At 44.3% G+C, this 15,601-nt stretch overlaps 2 protein-coding genes across 5 annotated transcripts in view; one reads left to right on the forward strand and one right to left on the reverse strand.

Moving 5' to 3' along the window:
* Positions 1-404, reverse strand: part of GAB3 (GRB2 associated binding protein 3) — a 65,657-nt gene extending 65,253 nt beyond the window's left edge. For both annotated transcript variants that reach the window (XM_053990369.1, XM_053990368.1), the window contains exon 1: positions 192-404. In XM_053990369.1, coding sequence (XP_053846344.1) covers positions 192-263 — 72 coding nt within the window. In that variant the 5' untranslated portion in view covers positions 264-404. The remainder of the gene's footprint in view (positions 1-191) is intronic.
* An 11,797-nt stretch (positions 405-12,201) lies between these two features.
* LOC128814359 (probable global transcription activator SNF2L1) overlaps positions 12,202-15,601 on the forward strand; it is a 34,337-nt gene continuing 30,937 nt past the window's right edge. Inside the window, exon 1 of one of the 3 annotated variants that reach the window (XM_053990131.1) lies at positions 12,202-12,297. In XM_053990131.1, coding sequence (XP_053846106.1) covers positions 12,217-12,297 — 81 coding nt within the window. In that variant the 5' untranslated portion in view covers positions 12,202-12,216. Of the gene's footprint in view, positions 12,298-12,610; positions 12,854-15,456; positions 15,475-15,601 lie in introns of those variants that run through there. The other 2 variants (XM_053990132.1, XM_053990133.1) reach the window with 2 other exon arrangements.

Here is a 15,601-nt window from a genome sequence, read left to right on the forward strand (position 1 = left end):
TAATTCCAGAGGGCACAAGAATATCGGTGGAAACTAAAATACTCCATAAGCGCATGGACTTGGAATTCTTTTTGTTTTGGTCCAAGGCGAAGCCGAAACGGGCGAGAGATTTCAAAGGAAGAGTCAGACAGCGAGCACATGCCGAAATCCCTCTAGCGAGAAAAAAATATCAGCAAAACCTCTGCACTTACGTATCTCTTGAGTTTCTTCTCGGGGGGTGATTTGATGAGCCATCCAGTGCAAACCACGTCCCCCGAGCTCATCTTCCCCCCGGGCGCGGAGCGGCGGAGCGGGAGCCAGGGTGCGGGCTGCCAGTGCGTGTGTACTTGTTACGTGCGGCTGTGTGTGCGCTGTGTGTCCGTCCGTGCGTGCCTGCGTGTGCGCTGGGATGTGAGAGTGTGTGTGTGCGGGATTTGAGTGTGTGTGTGCGGGGATGGGAGTGTGTGTGTGCGGGATTTGAGTGTGTGTGAGTGTGCGCGGGGATGTGAGCGTGTGTGTGTGTGCGGGGACGCGTGTGCCTGGCCGTGCGTGTGTGCGTGCCGTGTCCGCCCGAGTGCGCGCCGGTGCGTGCGGCCGTGTGTCCGCCCGTGCGGGTGCGCGGCTGTGTCTGTGTGTGTGTGTGTGTGTGTGTATTGTTCCCAGCCAGTTCGCACCGCGGCAATCAGCTTCCTTCAGCTGCGCTCTGCTGCGGCTCCAGCCCGCGGAAGAAGTCATGACATTGATCACTGACACGGCCAGCCCTCCCTCCGCCGCCAGCACAATGCAACACACCGAGCACGTGATGGGCGGCCGGGGCTCGGCGCCGCCGGCTGCGACACCGCCGGCAGCGGCAGCGGCTCCCGAGCATCGCCCCGGACGGCCCGGCCCTGCGCCCCGGGCATGCCGGCTGTCCCTGCCCGGAGCCCCGCGGATGCTGGCAGCCCCTGCCCGGCGGAGCGGGGTGGGCGAGCCCCGCGGCTGAGCCGTGGGAGCGGCGGAGGCAGCGGTGACCGCGGAGGTCCCGGTGGGGACCCGGCACGAGAAGGGCTCTGGCCGCAGCGGGAGGCAAAACCAGGGCCGGCGGGGCTAGTCCCCACTGAAACCTCCACTACAGCTTCCAACGTCTAACAAGCTTCGTTAGATTGTGGATTTAGTGCTTTTTCCTGGAGCATTTAGCCCCCTGTACGAATTTAATAGGAATAAACTTGATTTTTCTGCTCTCATCATCACAGATTTTTTAGAAACGTCCTTTTTCAGAAAGTGACTTCAAGGAGACTGCCACTCCCATGTCACAACTAAAAATACACCCACAGAGTGCATAATATTGCTGATATCCTTGTAGTTTGTGCCTCTTTCCAGGGTGGGAAACTCTTGCCTTTTCAAGGACAGGGCAATCTCTGTTCATTTTTCAGAAGACTTTTTAAACTCTGACTTATTTAAAGTGGACGCAGTGGTTCTTCACTGATTTAATGAGTCTGTTACTTCAGAGGAGTCTCTCGTGCCCCTGGCCAGGCACAGCCCTCGCAGGGCAGCCGGACTCTGCGTGGTGTGCTCAGCACCAGCAGGCCCACGGCAGAGTTTAATGTTTTCACAGAATTATTCAGGTCTCTGCCGGGGATCTTTGGCAGGACAGGCTGACAACAGCTTGCAGTGTCACTTCTTGAATCACACAAGCTAGAAACGTGTTTTTCAAGTTTTTAAGCAAAACGGTGATTGGAATACGTATTTATTATATTTAATATAATATGTACTATAAATGACATAACTGTATAAATATAGGCCCTGTGTAAATACACATAAAAATAAAAATAAATCTGTACAAAACTCATAGATTCCTGTTGCTAATGCTTTACATTATCACTGGTCTCAAAAGAATCTTATAATAAATGAAAACTGTCACAAATAAACTATAAGCATATTTCAAATGTGCTCTGACTTTTTTAGGTATGTTTCTGTTTGAGAATGGCTTTCAAGCAGTCTTACAGTATTATTTAATTCCCAACCTTCTATTCTACTACCACCTTCACTCAGCTCCATTTATTCATTACCCACAGTGATGTTTTAACAACTTCACATGTTTAATAGCAGGTTTGTGAACAAGGCTTTGCAACACTTCTTCCTGTAGAGATATATCCAGCCATGGAACTTATTTAGGGAAAGAAAGTCACACTTTCCTTGACACCCTGACAGATACAGTAGCCTTAAGCGAAAGGCTTTAAAACGTCCAAATGTCAAAATAAAATGAGTTGGGATAACACTTCATGTGTTATCCCTGCACTGTCCTAACAATATCCATTTTTTACTGGATCATGCTTCAGACAGATGGCTTCCCTTGTGCAGCTGCATAACCACTTGCAGAAAGGCAGCAGAGGGAATGGGGAGGGGACAGGACAGGGGAAAAAGGAGCCTGGGCTACCAAATGAATTTAAACATTGAATAGCAGAACACAGCAGAACAGGGAGAGCTCTGGCTCTGTCTTTGCTGTGCTCGGTGATAATGATGCTTAAATCACCAGCAGTCCCCATCCTTGTCCCTGCACTTCTGACATCAGCTCAATGTGCAGACATGGTGTATTTGTGAGTCTACATGAGGAACTGAATCACAAACCTGACTGTTTGGAAAAGAATGAGTCAAAAAAGGAGAGAGATTATTTTCCAGCTGTATCAGGACTAGTTTCCTGATCTGATAAATGCTGTGGCCTGCAATAGCACATCAAGGGAGGGGGTGATGCAGGGGCAATAAGAAGAAATCAGCAGTTGCTTAAATTGGCACTTCTGCCCAAAACCCGCCTGCTGAGTGGTAGCCATGGTGACAGGGAGGGGTGCAGTGATTCTGTTCCCTGCTCGATGTGTCACTCCTCTGTCAGAGGCTCCTGTCCTCTGGAACTGCTGGAATGGCTCCGCTGCCTGTGAAGCACCTGCCCGGCCACTTGCACTCAGCACATTCAGAATAAATAAAATCTGTGCCAGCTTACTTGTGGTGCCAGTAGCCTGAGGAGAAATACAGGAAGCCATAATTAAGCAGAGCATGTGGGGGTTAACGTGTTTGTTATGAAAGCTGCTGTTGCCTTCTTGGTATTTGTGCTCCAAACATTAAAAGAGCAAATAAAGTTATTTTCTTACACTGACAACTTTCACTGTGCTGATAATGTAGCACTCATGCATGTTTGACAATAACAGGCTTAAAAATTAATGGTTTCTCATCCTGATGGAAGAAGTGGGATTTCACTTTTGTCCTGATCCATACACAAATTTTTCAGCCACATTTAAATAATGAAATTATTTTCTTAAATCCATCATCATGATGGTGAATGACAGGGTCTTTGTTTTAAAAATCTTACAGTTGAAGACATATGTCGAGGGTGAACTGATGTTGGAAATAGAATGGAAAGTTCTCAATCCTCTCTTCTACTGCTGAACAGGTTTTTTTCCCCTTCCTAAGTACATTATCCCAGAGGTGCTACCACTGTCATGGAGCAGCTTGGCCTTGGCCAGTGGCATGTCTGTCTTGGAGCCAGCTGGTCTTGGCTGTGTTGGACATGGAGGAAGCATCTGCCAGCTTCTCACAGATGCCACCCCTGCAGCCCCTCTGCTGTCAAAACCTTGCCACACAAACCAACACCGCCCTCACCAGACTAACCTCATATGTGCCTCTAGCAAAGATCAGAACTTTTTCAGATCATTTCCTAACTTAGGCTACTGGTGTTTCAGAGGAAAACTACACTAATAAAGCAGAAGAGAACACAATGGCTACTTGCATTGATGGGAAACTCCTTCATGACTTGACAGACCACTGACAGAAGTTAAGTCTGCAATTTAAGCTTATCCATTTCTATGTTGCACAGCAACTGGTGCTGTCATAATTAATATTGAGAGTAGTGAAAGTTCTTATTTCCTTGTGCACAAATGGATAATCAGGATGGAGAGGATGGAAAAAATCAGAAGGATTTATTTCATTCACAAATTTATAGGTATAAAAGGAGAAGAGATGCCAGAGTTTATCTCAACTGACATTTCCACAAGCAGATAGTTTTCTGAGAATCTAGCCTCACATTTAATTTACAACACCACGCAGGCGTTGAGAAGGTTGAGGTGCATGCAAGAGGCAGCCATAGCCCTGGGAGAACAGCCTTTTTCTCTCATCTAGCAACTGATCCCTGTTTACATATGGAACTCGCACCACACTTACTCAGCAGAATGCTAACATGCCTCTGCAGCATTCTCTCAGCAAGCAGAAAAGCCCAGTGCCACAAAAAGACATGACACAGTATATATGTTCCAGCTGTTCCTGACAGTTACCACTTTGCTCCCCCCTGCAGACAAGTATTTCACTCTCTCTCTCTCCATTCACAAGGACAAATTTAGCAACGTCACGGGATAATTCAGCCCCTGCTCTTCCTTTCAACAGCCTGTCCTCACCATACAAATCAGGTCTAAAGGAGGAATGCACTCAGATCCACAGTCACAATTTATTGCTGTTGTTTAAACAATTAACTACCAAAACTGGAGCCTGACCATGGGCCCAGGGTGATGCTGACCCATCTGCACTGTGCTGCTTGATTGATGAATATATTCTGCCTGGTTCGTGCTCTGTCACCCCCAGGACCTTGGTGGCAGTGACACGCCATGGGCAGACACCTGATTTCAGAGCAGGAGCCATTGTGAAAAGAAAAAAAAGACAACAGATGAACGTTGCTGTGGTTTTGCTCCAGGAAGCTATGAACTATGTAAGCTGCATGTGGGGACGGCCTTTATTGTTGTGGACAGGGCAGAATCTAATTTTACCAAAAGCTCTCATGACACATAGGGAGAACTCTGTCAATCCCTTTCAGAAAACAGACCAACGCCCTCTGGCACCAACCTCCTCTGTGAAACAGCAGCAGACATCCAGCATCACACAGGAAAATCTCCTGTTTAGGAAAGTAGCTGGTGGAAGACTGGAGTTCTGCTGAATAGTACATTTATTTGCAAATGTAAAACTGTCTTTTTCTGAAGTGGGAGTGGCAACAAACAGGTTCACTTTGGTTCAAACCTCTTCCCTGGCTCTTTTGCCAGATTAGAGGTTTCTCTCTTCTCTGTTATCCACAAAAGCACACACTAAAAATTGTGGATTTTCCAATTTTCAGCTTCTGTTTGCAGACTAGTAAACAATTTTATGATGTCTACACAGGTGATGAAGTAAGTCATGGCTGTTCCTTTCCACATGTGGATCAGTAGCAAACATTTTGTGAGGATTTCCTCATGGGGTAATGTTATTACTGGCCCCTCAAGGTCAGCAAATAATCCTTGCAGTTGAGGGAGGAGATACAAAGACTTTCTTAAAGATCCAAAATTTCTATTATAATTGTCCTAATTACTTTTATGAGTTAAGAAAAACCTACTTCATTTTTCATGATCGGTACTCAGCTCACACATGAGGTCTACATTATCGGGCAATTTGAAGGAGTTTACCTTTTTTACTTTATTAAAGGAATCCAAAATAATCTATTTGACATCAAGATTATGATATGTCTCTTCCAGATCAGAAATAACAAATCATTATTTGAATTTCAATATCCTGAAAGTGAGGATTTGCTGAGACCAGTTTACTCCAGACTATCTGGAGCAGCCTGAATTTGGATGGGAAGCTTAAAGAAGGGTCGCAGGTAGGCCTGAAGAAACAGATGGAAAAAGAAGTCTCTAGTTTTATGTTTAGATGAAAAAATATCTGTCTAGCTATTTTCAGATTCATAAATGTGGAAGACCCACCATGAGCTGGAGGATGGGTCTCAGCTTCCCACAAATTGTCCTGCTGAGACCAGAGAACACTCTGGAGTGATAAGAAAATGAACCCAGGAGAATTACAGAGGACACTGCCTGCTTCTGTTCTCTAGATTGCCCAAAAATACCTGAAAATAAATAGGAACTCAACCTGTTACACTTGGGAGAAATTTTCATGCTGATGGCAGAACTGTGGATGAGAGACCTTCTCTAGGCAATTAACTGTGTTTAATTATGATTGAATTGAGCAAAATACAGCAAATAGAGCATAAAGCAACACATCAAAATACAGCAAAGAGACCAGATTTCTGTGTGTAAAAGGTTGCTCTGTGTGAAGAATGCAAATGCAGGAAAGGAGGGATTGTTTTGATGGCAGCTGTGTGTTTGAGACTGTTACAAAAAAGGAAGAATCAGTACAGGATGAGGAAGAAAGAAGGCCCAGGCAGTCAGGGAAGCAAAATAGCAGAAAAAAAAAAAAAAAAATAAAAAAGGACAGCAAGGGGAAAAGCAGACACATATCCTATGTGGACTAGGATAAACTACTTTTGTCTAACAGACCCCTCAGCAGAAATGGATAGTACTCTGGAAAATATAATAGCTTCAGTGAAGTTTTTCACAGTGTGTAGATGTTTGCAAGTAAAAATAGATATAAAGGAGAAGATTACAAGTATTTTCACAGCAGGGTAAAGCCTGTGGTAACTGAAGTGATGGCTTTTGGCTTATGGAATGCATCTGCCATGTTTGCAAGGCTAAGGCAGGCAGTACTTTGCAGCATCCTTTTGTGCATTTCCTGTGTTCAAAGGAAATCCTGGTGCATGCTAAAACCTTTAAACAAGAATTGTTATGTTTACAAATAATCTGTGATCAGTGTGAAATCAAACCCACAGGCTTTTGGTTAAGAGATAATTTGTTCTGGGCAAAGAAGTAAGACAATTCTTTGTGAAGAAACATTTAAGAGAGTTAAAGGTTGTACTGCATCAGCCTGCTCACTGGATTCTCACAGACATTCCAAAATTTATAATACTCTGTCAGGAACAGTTTTTTTATAGGTTTTCAATATTGCAAAATGACTGCATAGGTTAGGGGAGAAAAAGATGCCATTGAAGGGAGTGGCAAATTATGCTTCAGTTTTATTTCAGTTGGAAGAAACTTTTGACAGCTTTTGCTTGGATCTAAAATATCTTTTAAAGTGCTCTTCTGGTTGGGGACTTCTTGAGACAGTGCTCAGATTTTGGCAAAGTAGTAGCTTATTACAGCAGAAAATATGATCTCCAAAGGAATCACCAATCATTGTTATATCTGGATGACATCATTGTTTGGAGGTGGGCAAAACCTGGCATTCAGGACAGAATACACAGTTGTAAAACTGTTTATTAAAGCCTGGTTGTGGTAGCTTAAACTGATACAAATTAGTGTGGCTGCAATCCCACCCTTCATCTTGCTGTAGATCTGTTTTGCTGCTGTATTGGCACTGGCCCCTGTGTGCGTGGGCAGTTGAGTTGTTTTGCTGGGCTGATTTGAGGAAAAAATAGCAACTCTCTTTGTTAGGATCAATTTTGTTTTTTAGAATCTAGAACTAACCCATTGCTCACCTGCAGAAACACCAGTAACAATGCAAGGGGTCAGGAACACAAACTGTGAGAGCTCCTGGTGCTCTCAGTGCAAAAATGAACACACAGCCAAAAAAAAAAAAAAAAAAAAAAAAAAAAAAAAAAAAAAAAAAAAAAAGCAAAAAACTGTGTAGTTGTGAAATACAGGGATATTAGAAGACTTTCCAGTACCACAACAAAGCTCTGGCTACTAAAGCCTGGATTAAAAATGCAATAATGGGATAAAGTTGTAAAAACAAAGAGTATTTGTACAGCTATCAACACTTTGAACCAGATATAAAGGACACATTAGCTATTTTGTTATAGTTCCCAATGCTGAGTGTGGTCTTGCATTTGCAAACCCTATTGGCAACGCCAGAGACTCTCCATTGGGTGAAATGGAAACTTGATACAGAAAACTGATGTATGGATATGAAACCTGCACCACAAAAAAAAAAAAAAAACCAAAAAAAAACCCCAAACCAAAACAAAAAAAAAAACCCAAAAAACCCACAAAAAAAAAACCCCCACAAAAAAACAAACAAACAAACAAAAAAAAAACACCCCTCACAAAACCCCCAAGCAACAACAACAAAAAAAACCCAAACCCTTTTCTACAAGAATACTCAATGTCAAGTCTACTGTTGCCTGTTACTGATGCAGAATCAGAGAGCATTTGTTTGTAGCCATGAACTGGGCTGCCCTCATCTCTCGGCTGCTGCAAAGCCCTGCAGCCATGGACATCCTCAGAAATGGCTCTTCAGCAAAACCTGGCTTACAAATGAATGGCACATAAACCAAGAGCACATTTGAGAAGTACCTTCTTTATTGTAAGCTCTAGAGGAGGAGTCCTAGGCTTCTTTCTAATCCTATGAACAAGAAAATAATTTGGAACCCTGAAGTTAGTAAACTTGGAAGGGAACCTGTAAAATAAAGAGCTGAATGAAACAGGTAAGTGCAAGAATGCATAGAATTGTGCTACTGGACATAGCCAAGGTTACTTGTAGAGAAATAACCTCTTACTAACAGCAATATTAAAATAGCAACACTTGATATAAGCATTTTAAGCAAGATGGTAGCACTGCTGCAGTCAGGGTAACATGTGGTTACTGTGGTTGATCACACTTGGAGGCTGATGTAGGCATGGAGATAAAGGTGGCAACTATTCAAGTCAACTTGCAAATACTCCAGAGACAGCTGTGTTACTTCCAGATCCTGCTGGTTTCTGAATTATAAAGCTGTTCATTGCTTACAGTTAACATGTATTACACAGTTGTGGTTAAAGTTAATTGCTGGTACAATTAAGCTAGAAATGACCAGTGTCCTACAAGTGGATTTTGGAGAACCTCCTGAATGTGCATGTGGGAGTGAACAGATCCCAGAGTAACAGGATACAACCTTCCCAAAGCCCTTCTTAAGAAAACCCTTTTGCCATTCTAAGGGAAAGTGCTATATGTACATGATACAGTTAAAGAGGTAATTAAACAACAACAAATAAAAGTTTTATTTATTTAAAAAATTTTATTATTATAATTTTTATTATTATTTATGATTATGTATTATTTATTATGTATTATTTATTATTACAAAGTAATTTTTTTTCCTATTCCTGATCAAATTGGTTTCAAGACTGAGCAGCATTCACATCAGATAGTCCTCAGGCTGCCGGATCCCCTTGTCAGCACTCCCGCAGCTCAGTACAGGTCGGTGTTGCCACCTGGTGGAACGTGACAGCGGCACTGCCGCTTGGAAATCGGATTCTCGAGTCTGCAAAGACACACATCACAGCTCATACCCAACACATATTTTATTATTCAAGCTGTTCACCAGAAGATCACCATCCTCACGGTGCATTCACATGGTTCCATTTCACCAACACTGAGTTTCTTGGTTAGTGTGACAGCTGCGAGGACAACCCCGCCTGCTTAGCAAGGGGCTCAGAAGGTCTCTGAAGACCACTCCTCTTTTTTCAGCAGGTGCCTACAGAATCCTCTCACTTCCTTTCTAGTTAGCAGCCACAGCCACTGCTCTTCAGCTGAGTTACAAACCTGTTGCTACCTTGGTGGCCTTGCACGGATTTGGCAGATTCTTGGCGTGTTGAGTTTATTTGTTCTCGTGAATTCAGCCCTGCTGGGGTACAGGTCCAGTGCTTATCAACTCACACAAAGGGGCTTGCATAGCAACTTGGCCTAGAAATCAATTCCACAGAATACTAAGAAGTTACCCAAACCCAGTTATATCTGTGCTGGAGAAATGAAAACTGCTACAGTTTGGAAAAGTTTGAGTAATCACTGTCCAAAATTTTAAAATCTTATGGAATTAGCTGGACAGTATATAAAATGTCACTGGATCTGTTATCTTATCAGCTCTTTAGATATTTCAGCAATGTTTAAAACATACAAGTGGGTAACAGTAAGCCTGCAATTTCTCTTTATAAATCTGACAAGAAAACATAATTCTCATCATACAGTATGTTAAGTGGCATCTTTCTGAGATGGGCAGAGGAGGCCTGCTAAATTGGGGTGTAGGAGGCCACACATTCAGCTCCGGTGATTATATCTGGCAGACTGTAAAATAGGGAGTAATAAACCTGGGAAAACAAGGAGCTAAGAGCTAAATCTACAATGTTAACAGGACAACTAGCACCTTCCCTCCCAACACATGAAAAAGAAAAGAGGATATATTTGGTAGAATTTTTCAAATATGATAACAAAATCTAGTATACAAAGTAAGTACAAAAAAGCACTTCCTACTTTTTAAAAATAATTAATTAGATTATCACATTATAATTCTGTTGTGTGACTAAGTGATTTTTTTTTCAGGCACTGCTGTAGACCCACAAGGAGTACACAGCATAGTCTAAGAGAAGAGCTAGGAACATCTCTGCAAAGTGTCAAATGCAAATGTGAAGCACACAAACAAAAAATAGCCAAAAGAGATCTTTCATGAAAGCAGCAGCTCGATTGTTTTGTACAGCATGCAATGTTCCTGTGAATTCCAAGGAAAAAACAAGCTGTGACAAACACTTGAGAGTGTTCTGCATAAACAGAAGCTTCAAGCATTTGAAAGTAGAGAAGGAAAGTCAGATATTAAAAGTGGTTAGTGCGCTATTTGCTCTGAAGGTTAAGAACAACCACGTTATGGACTGGAATTTTCCCACCTTAGAGACTTTCTCATAGCTAATGGTAAACTTCATTTTCTGCAGAGCGCTGCTTGGAAAAGCTATTTGGAGTACTCTTTCAAAACCAGTCACATCACTCTTCTTGACTGCTCTATGAAAAATATACTTCCCAAAGCTTTTAAAATAAATCACGTGGAAGGGCTTCTGCAGATGCTGTGGGCCTCGCCTTTTTGTGGACGATGCAGCATACACAGAAGGTGCTAAATAATTTGGAACAGCACTGTTAGTGCTTTGAAGCTGTTTCACAGCATGAAAAAGGGGAGTTTGGAGCTTAGAGCTTCTATGATGGGCCATAAAGTAGATACTGAATTTCAGAGTAATCAGGCAGTCATGGAAACAGTTCAGACATATGTTACTGGCACTTCACTGGAACCAATGTATAGATGGAATAGAGGTCTCAGAAGTTTTTCTAAATGCAGCGTATGAGATCTGCAATAACCCATTTGCTCAGCTTAGTTGTTGAGTTATGCAAAAAGATTCATACAGCTACTGAGCTTTTTACTGGACTGAAATAGCATTTTTTGCTCATTCTGCCCACTGGGCTAAGGTTTCATTGCTGCCACTGGACAAAACGCTCATGCTACTGCCTTTGTAAGTAATCACCAGGGAACATGGCTGATTTGGAGCTATGTTTTTTAACTCTACCAGCTCAAGGACTGTTTTGGGATTCTTTAGCAGTGTGAGCAAAATTACAGCTCAGCAGCTGAAAATCTGAGTATCTTGCATGGACAGTCATTAATACGTGCATGGCCAGCAACTAAACTGAGCAGCTTCATTATTGCAATTTTCAAAAGAAATATGCAAACACTGCTGAATTTAAAATCGCCCAGGAAAAAAAAAAAAAAAAGAAAAAAAAGAAATCCTGTAAGCTATTTTTGCTTTGTGAGCTCCACTGCTACCTCTTAGACCTGCAGACGTTAGCAGATGATTTTCTCTCTGGTGCCGCCTGGGGCGGTTTAGGAAAGCGCACACTTGCCATTTGCAGCAGGGCTTGCAACTGCTGGGATGAAGCCAAAGCACGGAGGCAGCAGGCCGAGGGACGGGATCCCGGCCCTCTGCCCTGCTCCGGTGTCACCTCCACCCCGGCATGACAGGGACACGGCGGAGCGATTCCAGGGGAGGCCACGGCGGAGGTCTGGAGGCTGGAGCGCCTCTGCTGAGGGACGGCTGAGACGGCGCTGCTCGGCCCCTGCTGGAGCCGCTGCGGGGCGCTCACTGAAGCCTGTCAGTTCTGGAAGGGGCTCACGACCGGGGGAGAGCAACTTTGTACAGGGGCAGAAAGGACAAGGGGGAACGGTTTTAAACTGAGAGGAGAGATTTGGATTAACAATTAGTAAGAAATTCTTTAATGCGAGGGTGGTGAGGCACTGGCACAGGTTTCCCAAAGAAGCTGTGGCTGCCCCTGGATCCCGGGAAGCGGCCAAGCCCAGCTTGGATGGAGCTTGAAGCAACCTGGGATAGCGTTAAGTGTCCCTGCCCATGGCGGGGAGGTGGAACAAGATGATCTTTCAAGTCCACTCGACCCCAACCCAACCCAGGCTGCGGCGTTGTGCAGCGCCCAGAGAGCCGCGGTGGCCCCGGCGCGCGCCGGCCCGGCTATCGCGAGAGCCGCGCGGCGCGGGCCGGGCGGAGGGGCGGGGCCGCGCGGCGCGAGGGGCGGTGGGGCCGCCCCCGCCCCCCCGCGGCTCCGGCGCCCGCCGAGCTCAACATGGACCCGGGCCCCGGCGAGGAGCCCCGCGCCTCCACGTCCTCCGCCACGGCCGCCGCGCAGGAGCCCGGCGCCGAGGAGGTACCGCTCCGCTCCGGGGGGACCCCTGCGGGTGGTGGAGCCCGGCCCGCTCGCCCCCTCCTGCAGCCCCTGCTCGGCCCGCGCCGCCCCGGCCCTGAGGCCGCCCGGGCCCCTCCGCCGCGGCCCGCGAGGGCCCCGCCCGGGCACGCCCCCGCCCCGTGCCTGCCCTTCGGCGTCGCCCTGACAGCGGCCGCCGCCCCCGCGGCACTGCGATGCCCCCGGCCCTGCAGCCCGGGCCCGGGGCCGTGGAGCCCGTGCGGAGCCCCTGCCAGCCCCGCGGCCTGCGCGCCCCGGCGGGGTCCGTCTTCCGGAGCCCCCCGCCCTGCTGTTTCCTTTCCTGTGCCCCGGGAAAGGCTGGCCCGGAGCCGGCAGCTCCGAGGGCTCGGGAGGGCGGCCCGGAGAGTTGGGCTGACAGGGGTCAGGGCCTCCCCCTGCCCAGCTCGAATTGTGCCCTGGTGCAGAACACAGCACTGGAGAGAGCACGTATGGCTGCCAGCCGCCTCTCCCTAGTTTTTTGGAAGAAAGACACCAGGCATGTAGAAAGTGACGTATTCAGGTATCCTTGGAAACAGAACGAGATTTAACCCGAAGAATGTATCTTAGAAAAAACTTAGTAGGAATGAGGAGCGTACATCCTGTATTTGTGATACTGGAGAAGATTGTGGAACTACTGATAACAGTACATTCAGGTGTTTTATGCCAGTTACTGACAGTCCATTTTGCCTGTAAAGAGTGTTTGAAGCTTTATTTTATTATGTATACAGTTATGGGACACAGTGAAGTGCGAGCCTGAACTTTACTTAGTTGCTCAAAAGAAAACGTTTAAGGGCTCTTTCTCTATTGTATTCAACTTGCTCTGCAAAATTTTATGTATGTCAACTGTACAGTCACAGCGTCTGCATAACAGTGGCAGTCATGCAACCTGTTGTGCTGCTCCCCTCTCAGTATTTTACTTCATAAATAGTTTTTGTTGTGCTACCAAAAGTGTCTTATTGGCTCTTTGGAAATGTATTTCGACCTCGTAAATGTGAGTTTAGCACAGAAGGAATTCTAATTATTCTTAGTGTATCTGTTCAGAGTTTTCAGTAGCACAAGTTGCAAGAGTAAAGTCAACAAAAGCAGCAGCAGTTCTTGTTCCCAGTTGTTTATTTAGGTGTTCATGAAGCTTCCTCACTTTGGGACTGTTAAACTTTCTGGATAGAAACCTCTCAGCCTGAATTTGGGAACTCTGTTTAGGGTAGTTTAATATTAGAGATTTTAAGGGGAATATTTTGTATCGTTGGAATACTCAGGATCTTTTGAAAGTGCTGTGTGGGTGGTGTAAGGTGTTTAAATGACACCAGTTTTCAGGGGACTGTTTAATCTATAATGGAAATAGGTTCTAGAGTAGAGACAAATTGTTACTGGCGAGTTTCCCAAGCTAAAAACGAAACTACTTCTGTGGTGGTGAATTGCACTGACTTCTGCTGTCCTGGTTCCTGACCAGTCAGCCCTCTACCTGATGAAACTTTACCTGTTGTGTAAAGTTTCTAGGGAAAAACTCTCAGACTTCATGACATATTTTATGTTCCTCTATTGTTTAAAGGTACATGGTCCAGTTGTTAGGGGGAAGTATTCTTACTCATACCAAAATCTAGTAATTGTCAAGGTGTAGATTTTGGTAATTCAGAGCACGCTGCAGAAGCAAGTTTGGGTATGATGCCTGTGCCTGCCTGCCTGGCACACTAGCACAGAGCAGTACTTCAGAGAGCCTGCAGCATAATCTGCCCGTGGTGAGGAAGAGAAGGGGCACAGGGAAGCATGATCATGCTTGTCTCTTTGACTGGCTTTGGATAATGTCCTGTTTGTTATTTCTGACACTACAGAGCCATCAGTATTCAACAGAAACACTGCAGTAATAGGCTGGGGGGGGTAAGGACAGTGTGTTTTGTTTTCTCTTGAAGGGTGAGGTGTACGCTGTGATTTTATTGTGCTGTGGCTGCAGGAATATGTCAGCTCATTTAATGTTTCAACTCAGAGTGTGTTATTTAGAAATACTTACTTCAGAATAAATTTGATTTGTATGCCACCATAAGTTTTATCCTTCTGGGATAATCTGAGTAAGAAGAGAGCTGGCATTGCAGCTGTCTGCCTTGGGGCTCAGAAAGATAATACTGCATTGCAATATACTTGGAAAACTTTCAGTTTTAAGAGATTCTCATAATATTGAGTTGTTCTGCTTGAAGAAACTTCATACTTACCTGAGGTAGACAGACAGCTTTTTTCCAGTAACACATATCTATCTAATTTATTTCTAGGGCAAGTGAGTAGGCCTGAAATGGCCTACTGTCAATTTGTTTTCATTTAAGGAATAATTTGATACTTCAGTTGAAGGACTGGACCTGATACTAGCAATGCCAGTCTGTCTCTTTGGAGTGTATGTTGTTCAGTAATGTAATGGAGGTGTGAATATACACATCTGTGTGAGCTCTCTGTGGCATGTTGGAGTAACTTTGCTTTCTGAGATGAGCTGATTACCTGTGTGATTGAAGAACATTTAAGTGAATAGAATATTTTTAATACTACCTCTTTGCAACATTTGGCCTTGCAAAGGTGAGCTGGAGCATTTATAAAAATCATTAAGCTGTCAAGCAGCTTCATTATACACTTAGTACTGTTCACCTCTGCAGAGAATTATGGCTTTGGGCCAAACTTGAAACAGTAATCTCTGACTTCAGAAAATATTCCTCCCATTTGCATGATTGTGGTTAAAGAAGAAGCTGGCATGTGTATTTATCAGTAACAGTTCTGAAATTTAAATTCAGCAATGTTGCTTGACAGATTTTAAAATATTTTGTACCATTTTGGCCTGGTTTTGCTACTGGACCCAGTTTAGAGTAATTATTATTTTAATGTATTTAATAGTAGTCTGATACTCAAAGCACTTAAAGCAGATTCATGCTCTGCACTGTTATATTTTATGCAGACATGCACTCTGGCAGCTCCTTCCAGTTTATTCAGAGCTTTTCAAAAGCATTTTTAGAATTTAAAGCATCTCAAAATAGGTTTATTTTTATTGGCATATTTCAAAGACCAATTAGGAAAGTTTTCCTTAATTAGGGGAAAAAAATCTACCATTTCATCATTTGACCAATATAGCTGCGGAAAACCTGCTTTGAGCTTCACAATTGAAGACAGGTATAAATCTCATAAACTGCAAAAGTTATATTTTAGTTACAATTCCTTAGATTTCTTTCATATATAGTAAATAAGGTGGTTCTTCACCTGTCTGAAAGTGTACCATGGAGTTGTTGCTGCATGGATT

Source organism: Vidua macroura, chromosome 14 (assembly GCF_024509145.1).
Source record: "Vidua macroura isolate BioBank_ID:100142 chromosome 14, ASM2450914v1, whole genome shotgun sequence".
Classification (NCBI taxonomy): domain Eukaryota; kingdom Metazoa; phylum Chordata; class Aves; order Passeriformes; family Viduidae; genus Vidua; species Vidua macroura.